General features: G+C 41.5%; 1 protein-coding gene and 1 long non-coding RNA gene across 2 annotated transcripts; one reads left to right on the top strand and one right to left on the bottom strand.

Annotated features, from left to right (window-relative positions):
* Nucleotides 1–930: 930 nt before the first annotated feature.
* On the bottom strand, nt 931–5,730 carry LOC105831433 (spidroin-1). Its single transcript, XM_012671563.3, has 4 exons — nt 5,648–5,730; nt 2,980–3,250; nt 2,553–2,894; nt 931–2,398 (listed from the first exon to the last, which is right to left on the bottom strand). Exons 1-4 carry the CDS (start codon nt 5,657–5,659, stop codon nt 2,196–2,198), a joined length of 828 nt encoding a protein of 275 aa, XP_012527017.1. The 5' UTR covers nt 5,660–5,730; the 3' UTR covers nt 931–2,195.
* On the top strand, nt 3,183–19,041 carry LOC105831434. The gene is made up of 3 exons (XR_001138653.2): nt 3,183–3,289; nt 4,699–4,964; nt 14,693–19,041. It is a non-coding gene; the product is annotated as an uncharacterized LOC105831434 (long non-coding RNA).
* The last annotated feature ends 1,248 nt before the right edge of the window (nt 19,042–20,289 follow it).

The following is a 20,289-nucleotide window of genomic DNA, read 5'->3' on the forward strand; positions in this document are numbered from 1 at the left end:
TCTCCCGGTCATTCAAATAAAAATTCAATACTTACAATTGCAAACCCCATGTGTATATAAGGGACTTCCATGAAAATCATGGTTCATAAGTGCACATGAGACGTACGAGAGCATAGTACTAAAACAAAATTAAAAAAATATATTAATAAAGATATTAGAATTATTGTCAATTATAAATATATTTTTACCTTTTTCTCTTTTTCATATTATCTCTCAGCATTAAGTAAAGCTATTAATTATTTTCCATGTAGTACTCTTTTTCTCCTTATCTGACTTATTAACCTCTTAAATTAATCCAATTAAACTGCTTATATACTGAAATTCAATAAGGCACATATATTACATAGATCAATTAGGAGCATTTGTGAGAATTCCGAGAATAAATAATCCAATTATATTAACAGGTAAAGGTATTAGCTTTCACAAATCAAAAAGATAATATATATAAATATCTGTTATTGATATATACACGATATATTTTATAAGCATAATTTCTAATATAATTTGTAACTTCTACCTTGTTTTATATGCATTTTTAATGTTAGTAGCATTATTATTATTATTACAATCTATAAATATTGATTATATATATGTAGTAAAATAACATTTTCTAATAAAAACTAAAAGATAAGAAGGCAAATTGAAATGTAAAGGGAAATGAGTTACTACATCAGTCGCTAAACAATTTTACCAATAAATAATTGTTTCAAAAAGTATTAAAATAATAAAAATTTAAAAACAATAAGTTACAAATTAATTGATATATTTTTTAGATTTAGTTTTTACAGATTTAATTAAAATACTTACATTTACAGTATATATTTTATATTTTTTACTTAAAAATGTATTGTTGTTTTAATTTGTTAATTGACTGATGCAGTGATCCTATGAGTTATTTGGCACATGGTGAAAGGCGCGAATAGACAAGAATGAGTTTTAAATACTGATGCTTTATTTTATATAAAGTATTGTATAAATGTATAAACGCTATAAATATGTGGTATCTATCTATGGTGGTGGTGGGGTGCTAGTCGTGATCGCAAAGAAAGGGTATGACGAGGGCGGGCGGGGTCGGGGGCCGGCGGCGGCGAGCCGTCTATTTACATTCATTCACTCATGAGAAAGGCTGACCTACCATAATCTACCGGTCTCTCCTTTTCACTAACATATAACACGATTATATAATATATGTGTAATTGTGTGTATATATACGAGTACACATATAGAAATATAGTGTATGTGTATGTGTGCGCGCGTGTGGCAATGTGTTCACATATATATATACATACATATATATATATGCGCGAAGTAATAGGTAATAATATGTATACATATATATATAAGAAGAACATATGTGCGCATAGACGCGAGTAATAATAATATGTATGCTTGGGGTGCGGCGGTAAGTATAACAACATGCCGAGAACGGTGCGTTTGATCGCGACCGACCCGTGGAAAAAGAGAGAAATAGATATGTGCGTGAAGAGCGGCGGCCTTACGGATGGTGGAAGACGTAAGAGAAGAAGGTTCATCCGGAACAACGGTAAATGTTCAGAAAACAGAACAGATCCAGTTGGTCCGGTGACGAAGTGCCAAAGCTCGTCCACTTGCCAGGCTCATGACCGTGCAGCGTGATACGCGTGTACACGGGGTGATTGTGTGGCACACGGTCGCAACTCGGAATGCGCGTCATGCAGTTAGATGTCCGAAAGACGACGTTCGCTAATACGCGGGTGAAAGCTCGTCGAGGAGCGGCGTGGGTGTTCGTGTGCCGAGATCGATAAAACGCGGCCCGCGCCGAGCTTCCTTGGTCGTTGATCTCGTGATGAACGGTAATTGACTAAATTTTACCCGGTTGTAGCGGGTCGAGAACGCGAGGAAAACGACGCGAGGCCGCGAATCACGTGTGGCCGAAATCTCGATGCCGTCCTTTTACGATCTTATCCGTCCGTCCTTCGGATCGCGCTTTATTGGCTCGCGGTGTACATATATACGACCAAACGACCGTTTTACGTGTGTTCCGAGTGTCTAACGGTCATATCACTAGTGCCCAGGATGCCCCGATCATGTTCCCAGACTGGACGAAGCTTTGGGAAGAAGACGTTGAGCGCGTTTGAGGATCGTTCGAGACCGGTAAGTGACTGTGGTCGGTTTGCCGCCGTCGCCGAGCCGAGATCGCTGGGGTCTTAAAACGTCTACCATTTGCCAATGGGCGCGGGGATGACAGCTCCGTGAGCGCCGAGTCCGGCGTGGATGGCGCCAGACGGTCCGTTGATCACAGCAACTCCGGCATCACCACCACCAAGGGCACCATATCCACCGAGTCCAGCACCACCTCCGATGACAGCAATGCCAGCACCACCGCCAAGGCCGAGACCTCCAGCACCAATGCCGATTCCTTTTAAAGAAAACATAATTAGCAGAAGGCTCAAATATTTGGCAAGTGTAAAAAGAAAAATAAAGAGAGAGAGAGAGAGACAGATATTAGATATTTCTGCTATCTTTAACATAATTAATTTAATATAATTCATTCATCTGAGAATGTGTATTACCGAGTCCAGCACCAGGCGCGGCGTTAGCAGCAGCTCCAGAGCTTCCATCATCACCGTTGATGCCACCAGATCCGGCGTAGAAGGCAACACCTCCGTAGCTGGGTCCAACGAGGTTAGCGGTAGCCTGGGATGGTCCTACAAGGGTGGCGGTTCCCTGGGACGGTCCAACAAGGGTGGATGGGCCAGCAGCAGGTCCTACAAGACTGGCCGGTCCAGTGCGAGGTCCACCAACGGACTTGGCTCCCTCCTGAGGTCCTACAAGATCAGATGGTCCGGTCTGGGGTCCAACGTTGGCCTTGGGTCCCTCAGCGGGTCCGATGTCAGACCTGCCACCATAGACTCCTGCAAGAAGAGCGAACGGTTGTTCAGCATCGATGTTGTGCTATGTTGTTACGTAAAAGTTTCAATTTGGTACGCAGATACGCACCACCAGAGACGATCTGCTGAACTCCAGCAGCACCAGCCGCAGCCGCCGCACCAGCAGCATAGCTGGCACCAAGACCACCAGATCCCAAGCTGGAGGCACCACCCTGGAGGGAGGCAGCGGTTCCAGCACCAGCGGCGAGTCCACCGGTCAGACCGGCACCACCATGACCGAGTCCACGTCCGGTGATGGCCAGACCGGCACCATAGCCACCATAGCCACCATGGGCGATTCCGGCGCGAGCCGTCGCGACCGCTAAGCAGGCGAACACAATCTAAAAGAGACGCGAGACGTTATTCAATGTGACTAACGGGTTCGTAAAGACGATAATTCAGTATTCAATTAAGATCATTAAGATTATTGAAAGCTTTAAACGATGAGTATTGCATGAGTTCGAGTTTCGATTTACGGAAGCGGTTTGCGTGCACGCGTCGTTGGGGGCTATCGCTACTGCGGATCTAGATTTCCATTGGCTTGGCGCCGATTACCGGGTCGACTACCGCTAGATCCGAGCAACATAATCGCGGCTTTCACTTTCGATTTCCGTGAATGTCGTTTCGCGATCGCGAACTCCAAAACGACAGCCTTGCGCACGAGAAAAGATTTCTAAATCGTTGAGATGATCTCGGCGGGTTCGCGTTCCTTTATTGCGCGAGGGCGGCATGATTACGCGAATGAAAACGAAACGAGAAAGCGCTCGAATGCATCGGCGGAAAAATCGACGAGATTAGATATCCGTAACTATGCGCCGTAACGTTTCGTAATAAACTTGATAGCGCCACGATCCTCCCTTCCCTTCGCGACGGTTACTCTGGTCACCATTCCTGATGACCGTATTAGGAAAACTCTTCTAGGCCCGCGTTAATAGCCCGCCGTTGCACGCGCAACAAGTATCGTCGGACCGTAAAGAAAAAGTAGTCGCGATTGCATAAAATCCGGCGCGAACAACGAGGATATTGCACGGGACTCGTAATTAATCGATAACCGGTCATATCCATTGCGTATTTGCGAATGAACGGATCCAGTTTTTCATAATTAATTCATAATTAATCGAGAAATCTGCGATTCATCATTTATTGGTTTTCAGTTCTCAGAATTTTAAGGAATTTTCTACGCTAAGGGAGACAAATATCGACGAGTTACGTCACGCGTATCTCGCATGATCGTGTTTAAAGTCGTAACGCTCGCGGCTCGTAATACGGGAAGCGACGTTTTAGAAAGGAAGTGTTTCGCGCGATCGTAGAACCGCCGAGCGACCGGCTGTGATTAGATATATCGGCCGGGTGTATACGTAACCGATATTTCGCGATCGCGTGCGAGCGGTGCTAAACGGCGTGTGTGTCACGCCCGGTTTGAAACCGTTGCAAACTTAAATGGCACCGCGGCCTGGAATTATGCATATCTAACGACTACGCGAAACTTTCACATCCCGTTTACGCGGAATGAACGACTATCCCGCGCGGCCGCGCTCGTGTGACGTGGCCGACCGAGCGTTCCCGCGACCTCGCGATCGGAAAAGGATCGATCGTGCCGATTTCAAAATCGCCTGCGCGAGTGTAATTCCATCGGCCCTGAGAAATCGCAGAGGCTTTCCGAGATCTGACGCAATTAGTGGTTAGGATATCGTTATCTAGAAGTATTATATTATTGTCAATATAACTAAAATTTGTGTTGTCATTATTTCAAAAATGGAACGCGAGTTAACGCGCGTTACTTTTGCAGGACGAACCGAGATGGAACGTAAGTCCCGGCGTTATCTCTATTCAGATTGAATGCTGTGTACGTGAAAAGTCTGTCGACGTGGTGAGTCAAGATAAACGTAACGGTAGAGGGTGCGAGAGGGTGCAAGATGCGTGCAATATTTCGATCGCGAGATTGATGAATGAAGATGCGCCTGTGCGGAGTAGAACCGGTCGCGGAGTTAGTCCGCTTGCTCAATGACGGTGATGATACTACCTACAACCGGTTTTCGCTCGGCGCGCGATGCGGTAAGATTTCTTTGCTTTATGAATGAAAGTCGTCGGTTCGTCTGTTTGCGCGTCTGTCTGTCTGCGGAGAAAAACGACGAGAGTATCCCAACCGTGACATTGAATCATCGCGGACGCGGTAAGAAGCGGAGGAAACGGTACAATGGAGACGTTAATAGACGTGCACTATCGACATGAACGGAAGTTCTCGAGCTTGCAAGACGATTGTATTCAATTTCAGATATACTATCGTCGTTTAAATGCAATCTCATATTAATCTAGTTTCTTGTTTGGTTTCAATTAAGAAACGGCAGAACAAAATATTACAAAGATAAGCGCTTGTCGAAATAAACTTTCGCAGCGATTACAAGAAGGGTAAAATTTTATGCGTTATTCCGTTTAGGACTTGAGATAACTCAAAGATCGTTCAAAAGTTTTCGGATTGGCACTGTTTATTCGAAGATAGCGATAAAGACAAAAGTACCCGATCGAGAAATTACGATGCTCTCGAAGAAACACGTGAGTTTTGAAATAAATGAATAGAGCCAGAGCGGCAAGTCGCGAGCAAAGATTGGAATAAAAGTACAGCCAGAATTAAATAAAAATCTGATCGAAGGGCGCGAGAGGGCAAAAGCTGAGAGATACCGAGACTACGAGTTAAACACCTCGCGAACACCTCACCAACCCCGTTGCAGAATACTCACAAAGGCCTTCATGTTTGGTGTGTGTATTGGGCTGGTAGTCCGGTGAATGACTGACTTGGGCCGAGCCGGCGGGCCTTATATACGCCTAACTCTACTCTGGACACGCTCCACAATCACCATCCTTTCGAAAGCAAGCAAGGCGCTCCACCACCCTCCCTCCAGAAAAACTATAATCCACGTATCGCGTACCAAGCGGTCGTAGCTGAAGTCCGCGGCGGCAGTAGTCCCACTACCCGGGTTCGGGGGCAAAGGGGGGTCCCCCTTTGCAGCGGCGATGGATAGAGGTTGCCCGTTGTGTTCGTGGTGACTATGTCCATGTCTAATGGCCGCAGCCTCCTACTCCTCTTACCCCACCAGTCGGCGGTGTTGGCCTACACGCTCGGCTTCTACGCGACGGGCCACACCAAGTGCAACCGAGCACCACCCGGGTTATCTGGTCACCTACGATACAACTCTCTTTCTCGCAGGCGTGGTGTACAGCATGCACGAGCGTTGCACAGCTCGCAAACGGCTAACGCTAACGGCGGAGTCCTTTCCGGTTACGATAGACGGCGCAGGTGCAGTATCAATAGTAACAGCATGGTAGTACAGAGTAATCATCACTTTAGTTAATTGGCTAACACTCGTCAGTGATAAATCGTTGTTCGATTCCGAACTAAACTCGCATAAGCTTTTAAATGATGGAGCAAACAATTTTTAACAGCAAAGTTTCGGAGGATTTCATGAAAGGCTGTAGTGTTCAGGCAAAATCAAGGATCACTCGATACAATTAAAAATTAGAGTGAATAAATCTATTATAATAATGATAAAAATAATGAAAAAATATGACAGAAAAATATTATTCAAAATATAAGATATAAGAGTAGTTAAATACATATATATACTGTTAACTGAACGTCAGTAAGTGATAAAAATTACGACAGCACTGTATGATAAATTAATGTAGTTTGAAGTTATTAAGCTATTATTATTTTGTCGCAACTTTTAATGCTGAAGAAATCTGAAGAGGCGATTTGATGGAGAGTCACGATTGTTGAAAATGACATCCTGACCTCTGAGATCACGACACGGATCCTCGGCTAATTGACGACGCGGCGGTTGTTTCAACAGTGCTCACTTTAAGATGGGTCGGCTTCGATTTTCTGCATTCATTCTTCTACATTCATTTGTATGCAGAAGAATTTTTACGCGGGAGGGGAAAAAGTAGAAACCGACAATGTCCGAATAGCCGAAAGTTATTACTATTCATGAGGAGCACTATCTGCACAATGTCCGAGAAGCAGGAATCACGGTAGCTCTGAAGTTTACATTCGGACGCGAAGCGGGCTGTCACACGAAAAGTTCCTCCCGTCTGAAAAAAAGGAGGAAGGAGATCCAAGGATGGTGAAGCACGATCCTGATTACGGCCCGTTCGTTATGTTAGAAACGAGGTATTCGCATCGGAAAGGAATTTCACGTTTGGCGCAAATGCTAAATCGTTCTAAAGAGTTAGAATTACGGGCCATTGAATGGCCTTAAGAAAAAAAAAAAGGAAACAGAAAGACCTGAATTCTTTTCTAAATAGATTGCCTGTCGCCGTCGACGCCGCCGCAGCCGTCCGCTCATTACTTATTACCTCAACCTACTAATTCCAGCTGCTACGGCTGCATTATGCTAAATAAAATCGCAAAATGCAAGTGACGGGTTTAAACAGTTGTCCGTTGTCTGATTTAAATTGTCGCCGTAATGTTTGAATAGGGCGATATTTAACAGTTCACAAGTTCGATTACTCTCGAATTGCATTACCTGCTATCTCAAGAAGCCATTTTGCAATTATTACAATCATTTCTTATCTTTATTTAGCATTGAGGAATAAATAAAAGTATAATTAATTGTAATAATGTGCACAATCGGTTATTTTTATTTTATAAAAATGTGGAAATGCGCAATTACAAATGTTAAGTAAGCAGGAAAGGGTTAAAAATGCAATGTAATGCATCATGAGCGTGGCAAAAAACTGTTTACATTTAAACGTAAATCGAGATCAAGTATCCGCCCGCACGCATATTAGATTTCTTTATAGATTATCGCGTAAACACACAAGCGCGCACGCACACATACACACACACACACACACATGCTCAACGCATATTTCCTATATACTTTCTTTTCTTAGCATACGCTTTTCATAACTATGTACGTAACAGCAATGATGAACAATTGCTAATCTCAACCTTAAAGGTGCTGAAGTGCAGTGCGCCGAAACGTAACGCGGCTAATTGCATCCGATTAATTATTTTTAATTTTCGAGCGTGATGCCCCGCTTATTATACGAGCCGCGGCTTCTGCGGCGCGCGAAGTGAAAGCCATTATATTATTTGGCGCCCGCGAAAAAAATGTCGATCTATCGCGAAAGTCCCGCGCCCGCGTAATCTTTTTCAGCAGTGCTGACCGGTTTCAAATATATAAACCCGATGCGTGGCAGCTGCGTTTGGCTCTTGTTGGTTTCACCCTCAAACGAGCCGACTGTGATAAACATTTCGCGCGGGCATTAATTGCCTCATTTGCAGATTAATCGGAACAATTATCTAAATCAGTGGCGAGACTTATCTCGCACAGTGACCCGATCGGGCTTCGTTCGAAAGCGATTGAAAGAACAGATCCGTAATTATCGCGCAATTATCCGCGATCAACCAAACCTACCGAATTGATTCGTAATTTCGCTGAGTATGAAGCAATTATTGATTTGTTGTCTCGTTTTGAATGCGATTCCTATGGCTTGATTTGCTGGTAATCACTTCACGATCTCGACTTTTATACGCTTTTGCTATCGGAATAGGAATCCAGAATCCAGTTCCACGGCCGTTCTGATTATTGAGCGATTTTTATGGATCGATAGAGTATCGATTGGCTCGCGTGGTCAATATTCAGGGATATGCTTCTGTGATAAAGCGACTTCCTCAGCGACGTGCAGATCCGATATACCCGTGAATCGAATCGAAATGGAGGCACGGAGATTTATTCCATTTGAATAGGGACGCGCAATGTAGGATTACTACGATATTAAAATTATTTTGTCAAAGTTTATTTATCCAAATAGTGTGCATGTTTGAGATCAGCTAATAAATTACACAGTTATTCAACAGCTATAAGTTCTCGCAATCGTAAATTGTTTATCTTATTTTATAACTTTAAATTATCTAAGTACATTGCAACGTTGATAATTTTTAATTTTTATATCCTTTCTTAGTTTTTAATTTTTAAAATTTCTCTTTATTTTTTTTTCTATTCCATTATCATCTCACTTTTCATTAAAAATATAATGTATAAATTAAACACGGACATTGTATAAATGTAATTCTAACTATTTTTGCTTTTTATTCCATTTCTCCTTTTATTAAATAATTCTACAAAGTTAGACGTTCGTAGCAAATTTCATAATTACGACTAATATCTCTCTTGCATCGAGTGCTACACAAGCGTTCGTCCTCATTTATATTATAAATTTATTTATTCAAATCAGAAATTGCAATATCACGAGCGACGCATTCATCATGTGTGCGTGGTTTATATATTCTATTCCTACATGTTCAACCTTGCCAGCTCGATTTTCACGAAGAATACCCCTTCGCCTAAGGTGACGCCTCGTGCACACATCATTTCTAACAGTGTTCAGGCCTCCCGCAACATCACATTTGCAAAACGACGACGTCGGCGCTGCGCGCACCGCGCTTTTGCTCCAATTTTTACGTAACACGAGGATGTGAAATTGGAGAAATTTTATTCATGAAACGGAGCGCGCGGCGCGGATACGAGATTCACGAGGAAACTTCCTCCTATGTAATGTGATGGTGCAGCGCTCGGCCGCGCTCGCCGTTCACTGTAAACAAGACGGCTTATCGACAAGTGTGTAAAAACAATTGCACATGCACGCATTACATCCAGATCGCTTGGTTAGCGCATCGGAAAATCGCTGCATCACCTTTGCCCGCGCAGCATCCCCGGATGCTGCAACGTGTCGCGCGATAGATAGTCGAATAAACTTGACTTTTATGTTCCTGCACGATTGGACGCATTCCAAGAAACAGAAAGAAAGTACATTTCGTTACGAATGTTCTCACGCGTATAAACTATTCGAGGATAAACTATTTTTGCAATAACTTTCACAAATTTGGTGGAATTTATTAATTGCAGGGTAATGCACGAGTAATGCGTCAATCGCTTTCAGATTCAATTGGAATTGGATTTAACACGAGTCTGGCCGCACTGATTGATTCATTAATTGATTCAAATTACTAACGTGCCGAGAATCAAGATTAACCTAATTTCGCTGTTAGATTTAAATCCATACTAAATTTCCATCTCGTACGTAACATGAGGGTGATCCATTTGCTGGCCGTTATTACGCGTATTACCGAAACAGCGCTTCGTACACGCGTTACACGTGCGTTCAGTGCCGAGTGTACTAGTAACGATCTAATTTGCAAAGCGCTTTCGCAATAAATCGCTATGAAATAAGAAAAGAACAGGTAAAACGATGTATATTTAATTATGCCGTTTACTGCGTCATCCAGGTCAAGTGAGTCTGTGCCACTTAAATACATAAATAAGCTATTACAATTATCTGACTATGATTATGGCTATGATTGATTAAACAGGCATTATTGGCATATTGATCTTTCAGTATCTCTCGTAGAATTAGAAAAGTAGATATTTGATGCCGATGTTTGTTCGGTCGGTTTATTAAGTAGCAAACAATGCACGTGTTTGCCTCAAGTTATCATATGGCTATATACTTTTTTACAAAATACCGATTGCGACTCCTAAAATTCGCGAACATCGAAAACAGATTATTTTCCCTCGTCGGTACGTTATCCGCTCGCTATTCAAATATATCATTCTATGTTGGCATAACTCGCGAGCGAACTCGTGAGGTACGAGTAATTGCAGTTTATGTCAATTCCTATAGTATAACGTGCAACGTGGAACGGTTAACCGCAATACTCCAACGCGCGACGCCTCTTTAACGTACTAACTTTAATTGATTTAAGAGCAAGTTGGAAACTTCGATCGCTTTAATTTTGATATGTTCACCTCGTTCGCGTATTTCGCCCTTTGATAGCTTTCTATTCCACCCAGAGTACACATTAGAAAGTTAAAGTCAAAATCGAAGTTATCGGATGGCAAGCACACCGCGTTAAGTAATCATCGTACTTTTTTTTTGCAAAGTGAGCGAAGTCAGTGACGCGTTCGCAATCTAAAATTTTAATCGCAATTATCGAAAATTTGATTCAAGTTCAAATGGCACCTCTTTCCGTTTACGATTTTTCATTACGTTTTACATGAGTCCAGCGCGTGCTTCTTGCTTAAAAGCTGCGACCTGAAATTTAAGAGCAAATTAAATTTCATCCCAACCGACAACGATCGTTCGCGCTCTTTGACGATAAGAGGTGCTCTCATAAACCGCGCTTAAGTTTTAAGTACGGGCGTAACAGCACAGGCTCTACTGAACGCGGCATTGTTACACTTTCAGTCACGTATCGTGGATATCATCAATGTCAGTACGTCTTCGTGCAAGTATAAACTTCCAACGGAGTTGGCGAGGATGCACTTGATGCTGAAAATTAAGCGCGTTCCTCCGTGAACCTCGCGAATCGATTTACCGCCCGTGGTAGACCGCTATTCTCAAACGCGTTAGACGATTATGCAATTTTAGTACATAATTTCACAGTTACATTTCTTCATTCTGTTTACACCAATAAAGACAGCCGTATCACAGATATGTCTTATCCGCAAAAGCACATATTTTCTTTAAAGACAGTTCTATTCGGAACGAAAAGAATCTCTAATTAGAATATACTTTTTACTTTTCGAAGAAACTACTGGAGAATTCTGTTGAGAGAATGAATGGAAAAAGGGAAATGGAGGTCTCGAAAGACAGATCGGCGCGAGCAACCCACGCCTCCTTGCACTTTACTGCACACCAGGCCAGGAAAGTGGTCTTACGCAATAGATGGAGCGGGATAGTGTCGGGCTATCGCCGTGTTTCAGCACAGAACTGCCCATCATTTCCGTGTTCTGCCAGCCGCTTTCGGTCGTGAGCGCATTGATTCGAACGCGCCGGGGTCGTACGTGAATATCCGCCGCATTGAATACACAGTGCATTCTGATCGCCTTCATTGTGCAATTTTTTTTACGGACGATCAGAATGTCTCCGTATAGAGCCGCTCTATCGATTTGACGTTTTCTTTGACACGAGAATGACGATACGTTCGAAGATATTGCCGCTCGGATCAGTTACTCGCGTCGGAATTTCGTTCACGTCGAGCGATTGTGACGTGTGTTGTCGTGGAAATCACTTATAAATAAGCAAATTGATTGAAAGAAGTTTCAATTAAGATCTTTATGAGAAGAGTGCACAAGAGGATGATTTAATACTATAAAGAAATATATGGTGATACAGTAAACAGAAGCAGTGATTTTTAACTCGTGGATGTACTAAATAAAAACTCAACAAAAATTATACATCTCACTTCTCGTACTAAAATAAAGAAAAACGACGTATTTATTTTCGCGTATTTATCAATTCAATTATTACTACTTATTGTATCTAACATAGTCAGCCGTTAATAGGAATTAAGGACAACGTATGCGCATGTTATTAAAAAAATTTTAAAAAATCCTGCCATTTCTCTTATGAAAGCTGAAGATATATTAATTTCATAACGCTGTACACAGCGGCAATAGGTTGAACCCAATGAAAGACCACATACGTTTCCTCTTTACTTTATTTCATTGTGCAGCACACAAAATTGGAACGTAAATTCAGGAGATTTTTCCAGAGAAGCTGGAAACAAAAAATTTACCTGCTACCTTTTTTCTCGCTTTTTTTATCTTTTCTACAGTAGAGCCACGCGGGAGCTTAGTGACCGACCAAAGCGTCGATCGAGCCCGTCGTTATACGAAACCTGTGTCGCCGAAAGTGGTTTCGCGTTGCATGCATTGAACAAATTTACCGAATAGAGAGCCATCTGAAGCGTCGATAATTTAATTCTTTAACTAATAGTATCAGTGCGTTTTCCAATTGGAACGACCTCGGGCTCGATAACGTTTAATACTTCCCATGTGGGATTGGCACTTACAACTCCCGATATAACGACGGGCCTGTCAACGTGTCAACTACACTTTTCTACAGTCACTCGGAGTAAATTGACGTATATGAGTGCGAATGTTGCGACAGTCCGTACACTTGTTTTGCAAAGGGATGTAAAAAAAAAAGAAACCAGCGAGAAAGTGCAGCTGAAAAGAACGGACCTCGGTGACCAGGCTATAATTTCCGTGTTCTAACTAGCTGCACGATCACGCATATTCACGCATATACATAGTTGCATTAGACTGTTGACTTCGTCGTGGGACTCCCTGACTCGTTCTCTTTTGGATTAAACGTTTCTCCCGAAGCAACAACCGCCGACAATTTGTACCTGACCCGACAGTCGTTATTCTCCCGGCCCAGTTGTTGCTCGACATCTTTAGCGTTAAGATTAATGCTGCAGTTTATCTTTTTATACGATCTGTAAGTTTAGCTTTCCTGCAGTGGTGTAGATGCATATTCTATTGCAAGAAGACGAAAATATTTATAATATGTTTTTGAAGGCATTGAAGCTGAATTTAATTAATATGAATAAAATACATTTTTATCATAAAATTGAAAAACATTAAATTATTTTGTTGCATCACAAAAATTATATTTTCTATGTGTAAGTATTAGAGTATTTCGTAATAATAATTAACAATTGATTATTTCTATGCAATGTCTGTTTGGCTTCCGTCTTGTGCAAGGCAACGATATGATTTTTAAACATTATATTTATCTTTTTACTTCTATTAATAGATGTACATACATATGATTTTATATTATATGTACCATAAAATCATAGAAATAAATGTGTGCTTTGATAAAAGTAAAAATATGAGTCAATATAATTATCGAAAAGTAATAGTACAGTAAGTGTGTCAAAATGCTTCAAATATATATTTTTAGATCTATTTATGCTTTTATCTAGATGATGGATTTTTTATGCAGTTAATTAATTTATTTATTTATCTACTATATACTTACATAATGTAAAGCAACATTACTGTTTTGTAATTCAGTCTCGGTTGTTTTCATAATAGATAATAAATCTATAAAGATTATATAAAGACTCGTTAAATATCGCTATATATGTTTATGACATAATAGCATATTTTAATGATCACGCACTGACATGAAAGTATGAAAAGATACGTTGCAGCTGTACAGATTTTAAAAGACATAGATAAAAAAACGTATTCTAAAAGTGCATTAAAAAGTAATTATTTTTTTTAATTTTACCAAACTGTTATTCGCTGAGTCGTGCAATTTTTTATTTAAAATAATTTCATTAGTAACAACAAAACATGTCAGAGATTCACATAACGTGATCTCTTTTAAAAATGTAAAAATTTACATTATGCATGCACATCGATCTTTCAGTGTAGATTCTATTTATAGGAAAAAAGAGACTCATTAATGCACTTTTATTTATACGGCTGGCGGACATCACGCGATCATAAAGCGCAATGTAATTCAGTAGCTAATTACCAATTCATAGTCACGCTGCGAGGAAAGAGCGTTGTAGCAATGGTCGGCGAGAAAGAGGTTTTCGGAGCGCAGGCTTTCATTACTTAACTGTATTAGGAAATCCGCGTTTTGGTCCTCTCTCGTCGTGGTCTCGCTCGGTCGCTGTCAGCCGGATTAATTTGCGAGGAAATAGGAAATCGCGGCGGGTATAGCGCGTAATTTTAACGTGGCGAATGCCGGGCACGAGCAAAATTGGCAGATAATTGCTGTGTTCCGGTTATATCACTTGGTCGAACCAGTACGCGAAACGACGCGTTAATAAGTTCTTTTCTGATAAGCAATGTATTTAAGAGAAAAGTATGCTAGGAATGAGTTCTACCCCGTGCGATTATGATCTCCATACGATTTACATAAGCAGTGACAGAAATTGATAGTTGTTACATTACGCAATTGTTAATCCGCAGGTACCATAATCGGTTGGCGATCGATGCGGCGACGATATAATCAACGATTGGATAATTGAATCCCTTGCGTGTTTTTCGTCCAGGACACATCCTGACTTGATCGTTTGGACATCTGGACTGAGCTTCATTTACAACCGGCGCATGTTACATGCGAAGGAAGCATGATCGGGCCGACTCTGCAACCCTCCAACCTATTTCCGGACGATACGGATTCTGGCATTCTCGTCTCTAATCATGCTAAATGCTAACGGGAAATCGGGACGCGTTTAAGCGCTTAATGCGTAGTATTGCGGCTATTGTGTCCGGTAATAGGGGTAGAAATTCATCGAATACGAAATACCGAATCGAATAATATAGTAAAACTCTTCATTTACCGATTCTATTTTGCGCTATGATGCAAATAAATTGCAAGCGGCACGTTTGTTCACCGAAGCGATATATCTTGCATGCGTATCTCGCGTTCATATCTTAATCTCCTCGACCGAGGAGGGAAAAGGGATGTATCTTATGGATACGCGATGACTTATCAGTGGCGTGACATTTATAGATGTGAAATTACGTTATGTGTATCCGAGGTTATACGCACGTAATAGAGGTGCCAAGTCTAAGCGGGACTTTCTCGCGGATAAAGCACACGTTATTCCTGTTTCCATTTGCGAGCGGCCGAAGCCGCTAGAAAAAGGGAAAAAAAAAGGAACGAAGCAGACAGTTCGAAACGTCATCTCCTTCTGCTCATTAAACGCCCGTGCGAAATAAATTCCCCGAGCATTCAAGTACAGGCACGTGTAACGACCGCGGTATGCCCGGAATGCCGGTTGTCTTCGTTAATTCTCCATTTATGACTATATACAGCGGCTAACGGCATGCCCGGCAATATAGATATGGCGTTAAATAATGACCATCGCCGTGCGCCCCTCGTTAAACGTATCTTCCACTTTCTCAAAAATTTCTTCATTAATGGAGGCTGCTATATATAGCGTGCATACACAACGCGTTCGTTTTATAAATTACACAAATCACGCGAATTTTACAACGTTATTACGTTGTAAGGTCTCTCATGTAATGTTTTACATTACAGATTATCTTGAGCGTTACAATTATTCCTTATTACAATCGATTCCGAGGATTTTCGTACCTATAAGCCGTTGAATACGCTCAGGCTTTATTAGATTTATCATATTTTCCCTATAAAAAAAGGAAGCTACAAAAAGAGGACGTTAAAACGTCGTGTCTCGGAAATTTTTTAGTTCCGAAATTTTGCACAATTCAAGTGCAACCCGCGTGTCTGATATTTCCCGTCTTGCCCCGCGCCCCCTCCACGATTTTTATTTTTACAAATCTATTAACAAATCGGTGTCGGCGGCGCGGCGTTCCGCACACGCGAGTGCACTCGGATACGCTACAATTCTCTCACATACTCCGCTCGCATATTAATGGCTCCGGCGCGGGGCGACTTGGTTCGCGAGCAGGCGAGCGTAAACGTTGAATAATAACTGCATTCCGCGCGGCGGGCCGGCCAGCTTGGTCGTCGTCTACGTGCTGCCGCATGCTGCGTATATATGCACGCATGACAGCAGCACTTAGCGTTGCGTATATATATTACTTGGGGGGGGGTAGTAGAGGAGGATCGACTATCGGTCGCGCGGGCCGCCACGACGAAACGGCTTCGCGTTTCGCTCCTCGTTACTTCCGGTCTGCACGCGGCGCGAAAACTGCCGATTAGGGATCATGTTAGGAGATTATTAGACGAGAAATGTCTCGGGACACTTCTCACTCTACACCACTTGAACTTGTCGCTGGCTCTGATCAGTCGCAGAGATCTGCATAGTTAAAAATTTTGTGTTAAATTTAATATACGTCTCACGCAATTTTTGTATTAATTTAGCATAATATGAATATTAAGTAACACAAATGTTAAAAGATATTTTTTAATGTATCGCGCACGGTATACATACATTCTTTACTTTATAGAATTACATTTCAAAATTAGATAATTATTTTTATGTAATTTTATTTGTTTATTCACCACTATTTTTTAACACGAGAAAAATGTTGAATATTAATTTAACACAAAAATTTAAACAAAGGTCTATTTCAACATAAATACAAAATGTTTTCTATCGTGTAAAGTTGCAAAAGGATAGCGAAGAAATGTTCTTCGAATTGGTTCTCAACGATTCTTTTATTTTTTGACAGACATTTGACAAGCTGTAAGGCCATCATAGAAAAACCATCGTAATCTTTTCCTGGAAGTACAAAATTCTAACAGTTTCGATCAGTGCGGATCCATTCTAACGATTGTTCTGTATCAATAACGTGTCGCAATATTTTTCTAAGAGATAAATGCGATCGCGACCAATTTTTGGAATTGATGTGTCACGTGATGCGAGGATGCACTCTATCTAAAAGTTCGATGTCAGTGATCTTCTAACGGCTCTTCGGTTCATATATGTCATGAGAGCCACTTCTTACAGCCGCTACTTTCTCTTAACGAGAGAAGGACGCATTGCATCGCCGATATCAGCAGGGTTAACGGTGTCCGAGTCTCATCCCTCGGACATCTTCAGACATTTTTATCCGCTTCATGTCGAAGATAAGACTCGTGTGTGGTGCGCGAAGTGGAAGTCGTTTCCCGGGACGACACGGTGAAATACAGTGGAAACCGATAGATTTTTCGAGAGCAGGCGGTCCATTCGTGTCGAGGTGTACATACACAGACACACAGACACACACACACACACACACACACCTACATACATTGCGCATTATCGAAATCATTTTGCAGCATGAATAATCTAACATATTTATTCCCAACATTTTTGCTCTAAGGTATAAAATATCCAATCAACAAAAATCAACAAATACACTGAATTACAAAACAATTCCGTAACAATCAGAGTCTGAATTGCAGATTTTCTCATGGGGGATGCTACGTCGATGAAAATTTAAAATCGAAACGAATGGGCTTTCGATGCAAATTAACATGTACGAAAAAATTGGTCGATTTTCAAAAAGAAAAAATTACACAGAGAAAGTAAACTTAGGGATAGAGAGAGAACACCTTTACGGAAACTGACCATGAATGCGACATTTCGCAACGTCGGAAGGAAAATGGATTTTTCTTGATAACGCTATAAAGTAAGGTAATACGCGAATGTTCACGTATACCTACGCATATCGCTATTTGTAGATAGAGGCACACCACGTATGTACCGAGAATCTTGGGTCCCTGCTGTTGTCCACTCTCGCCTATCCGTTTACGATCGCACAAGATTCCACGTTCATATCTGATTTTCTCCGTAACGCGTTCCGCGTAAGGAAACGACCGCGGTCGGTAGTTGACTAATTTCGCAGTTTTACGGGCCGGGACGGCCGTTACTGCGTCATTAAAACCGCCTTTCCTGTAGCATACAGCATCCGGCGCTAAGCAATGTACACATTTCGGCTGACGGGTAACGTTACGTCAGTTATCCGCATCGCAATTTCACTGACTCACGTTCGCGACTAGCATTCGTCGACCTTTCCACACACTAAATAATAGCAATATATGGTGACACACTTGTACTCTCTGTCGTAATAAAAAAAAGCAGCAAACGGAACAAAGCCTTCTCGAGCTTAACGGATTAATCGTGTGATTCCCGGTCCTCGTTCCCAAATAGAGAAAGTTTCTTAAAGAGATTTTCATTCACCACGCGAACAGCTAAGGAAAATATGGAGCTGCGCCTGGATATTACTAAAAATAGAAGACTTAATTAAAACCGACACAAACGTGATAATGGAACAGTGCGCTGCTGCTCTCGTAGTTGTTAATATTAAGATAAATCCGCTTAGAAAAGAGACACATGTAACGCTGAACGAGCTGGGACAGGATAAATAATTGTTCCACCCGCGAGAAGTCAGGAGAAACAAAAGAGGCAGAATCCATTCAGCAGGTAGACAGTGCAGAAGCACGCGAAACCTGAATTCCTCGCGTCATGTAATAGCTATTCTAACTAGAGACCTAATGTCCGGACGATTACGAGCTATAAAATCTCAGGTAAAAAGCACCCGCTGCATTGCCCTAAGCGCAAGCGGGAGATACACGTTGAGGAACGTTCTGCTCGCTTCTATTGACGTAACCGCACGACGCTTTAAAGTGCCACAAAACTTTCCCGGCATGCAGAAACTTTTGACATGGTGCGTTCGAGTCGCTCCCAATTTGTTGAAACTACAAGAACAGTTTGTCGTACAATATTATCGTTTTACGTAACGCGCAGAACTTCCAAACTAGAAAATTATGCGAAGAGAGTATCGTTTTATTTATTGTATCTCTATTTTGTGATTTGCGATATAAAATTCTTCTAAAAACAGATCTACATTACAAAAGGGTTATTTAATTTTAAAATGTTAAAATGTTTTATTCCAGTCTCCGTTTTATAAAGTGTTTTAAATTTAAAACCAGATAAATGAGAAAAGAATAGCTAAATTTTTAACTTAGAAAAATTTAATATGTTAAAGTTTATGTGTTTATAAAATGGCTAATTGAATTTAAAAATAAATTTATTTATTTTTATAAAATTAGACAGGTTAGATAAAAAATTATTAATTTTTAAATTTTACTCTTTAACTTGTTAAATAATTATTACTTAATCTTGCTTAAAATTAAATACTTTTTTGAATCTACTTATAAATAGTATATTTGCATTTAATTCTTAAAAGAAAACAGATTTCATAATTGCAAATAAACGTAAGCTTTTTAAAAACGCGCGAGGTATTCATGTGGCGCACAAAATCATTCATCCGTAGTGTATTTCGCTTTTGTTTCTCTTTCTCTTCGTAATAATACTTTCCAGCATAATGCACGTCAGTCGATAATGCATGTATTTGTGCGTTCGCAAGAGTGGCAGTTGCCGCCCCGCCAACGCGCGACGATCTTTCATTCTTCGCTGCCTCTGTCGCGCGTTGACAAAATCCCCGCGTTGCTTTTCAGGATAGGACGATCTTTTACGCCTTAACGACCCATAAAGGCTGCCGGAAATTGTCTATTCCGTCGTTTCGCCGACGTATCCCTCGCGGAAAAAAGGTAAAAAGAAAAAAAAAAGGAAAACCAACCTGCGGCGTCTCGCAAACGGGGACTTTTTATCGTGGAGATGCAATCGGAATTGATATCGTCGCCGCGAGTCGTTAAGTCGGACGTCGTTTTGCAATGTTGGACGAAGAGAAGATACGCGCACGCCCATGGCTCACATTTTCCCGTGGATTTTCGGCCGCGAGCGTAAACGCAATCGATTTCCCTTTCGACGAACAACGGTGCAATCGTGCTGCAATCGCACCGGCGCCGTTGCAGGCAAGAAGCAGGTAAGTAATGAACGGGGCACTGGTTCGATCGAGCCAATATCCCCTACACTTCTCGGTCGCGATTGATAACGTCCGCGATCAGACCGGATATCTATTATATGGCGGTGCAGGTCCTGGTCGGCGTAGAAAGCTTCTTACTCGTGCACGATATCTCGGTGGACTTAAGGCCACTCCTCTAATCGGCAAATCAAACTAAGAAATTCGGACTTTTTAAAAGTTTCTCTAAGTGCACAATCAGTTCATCACAAATTTCTCGAGAC

Source organism: Monomorium pharaonis, chromosome 8 (genome assembly GCF_013373865.1).
Source record: "Monomorium pharaonis isolate MP-MQ-018 chromosome 8, ASM1337386v2, whole genome shotgun sequence".
In the NCBI taxonomy this organism is placed as follows: Eukaryota; Metazoa; Arthropoda; class Insecta; order Hymenoptera; family Formicidae; genus Monomorium; species Monomorium pharaonis.

Coding starts and splice junctions, on each gene's coding strand:
- LOC105831433 (XM_012671563.3), bottom strand. Junction 2,895..2,979: donor TCAGCAGATCGTCTCTGGTG/GTGCGTATCTGC, acceptor CTCTTCTTGCAG/GAGTCTATGGTGGCAGGTCT. Junction 2,399..2,552: donor CGCGCCTGGTGCTGGACTCG/GTAATACACATT, acceptor TTTCTTTAAAAG/GAATCGGCATTGGTGCTGGA.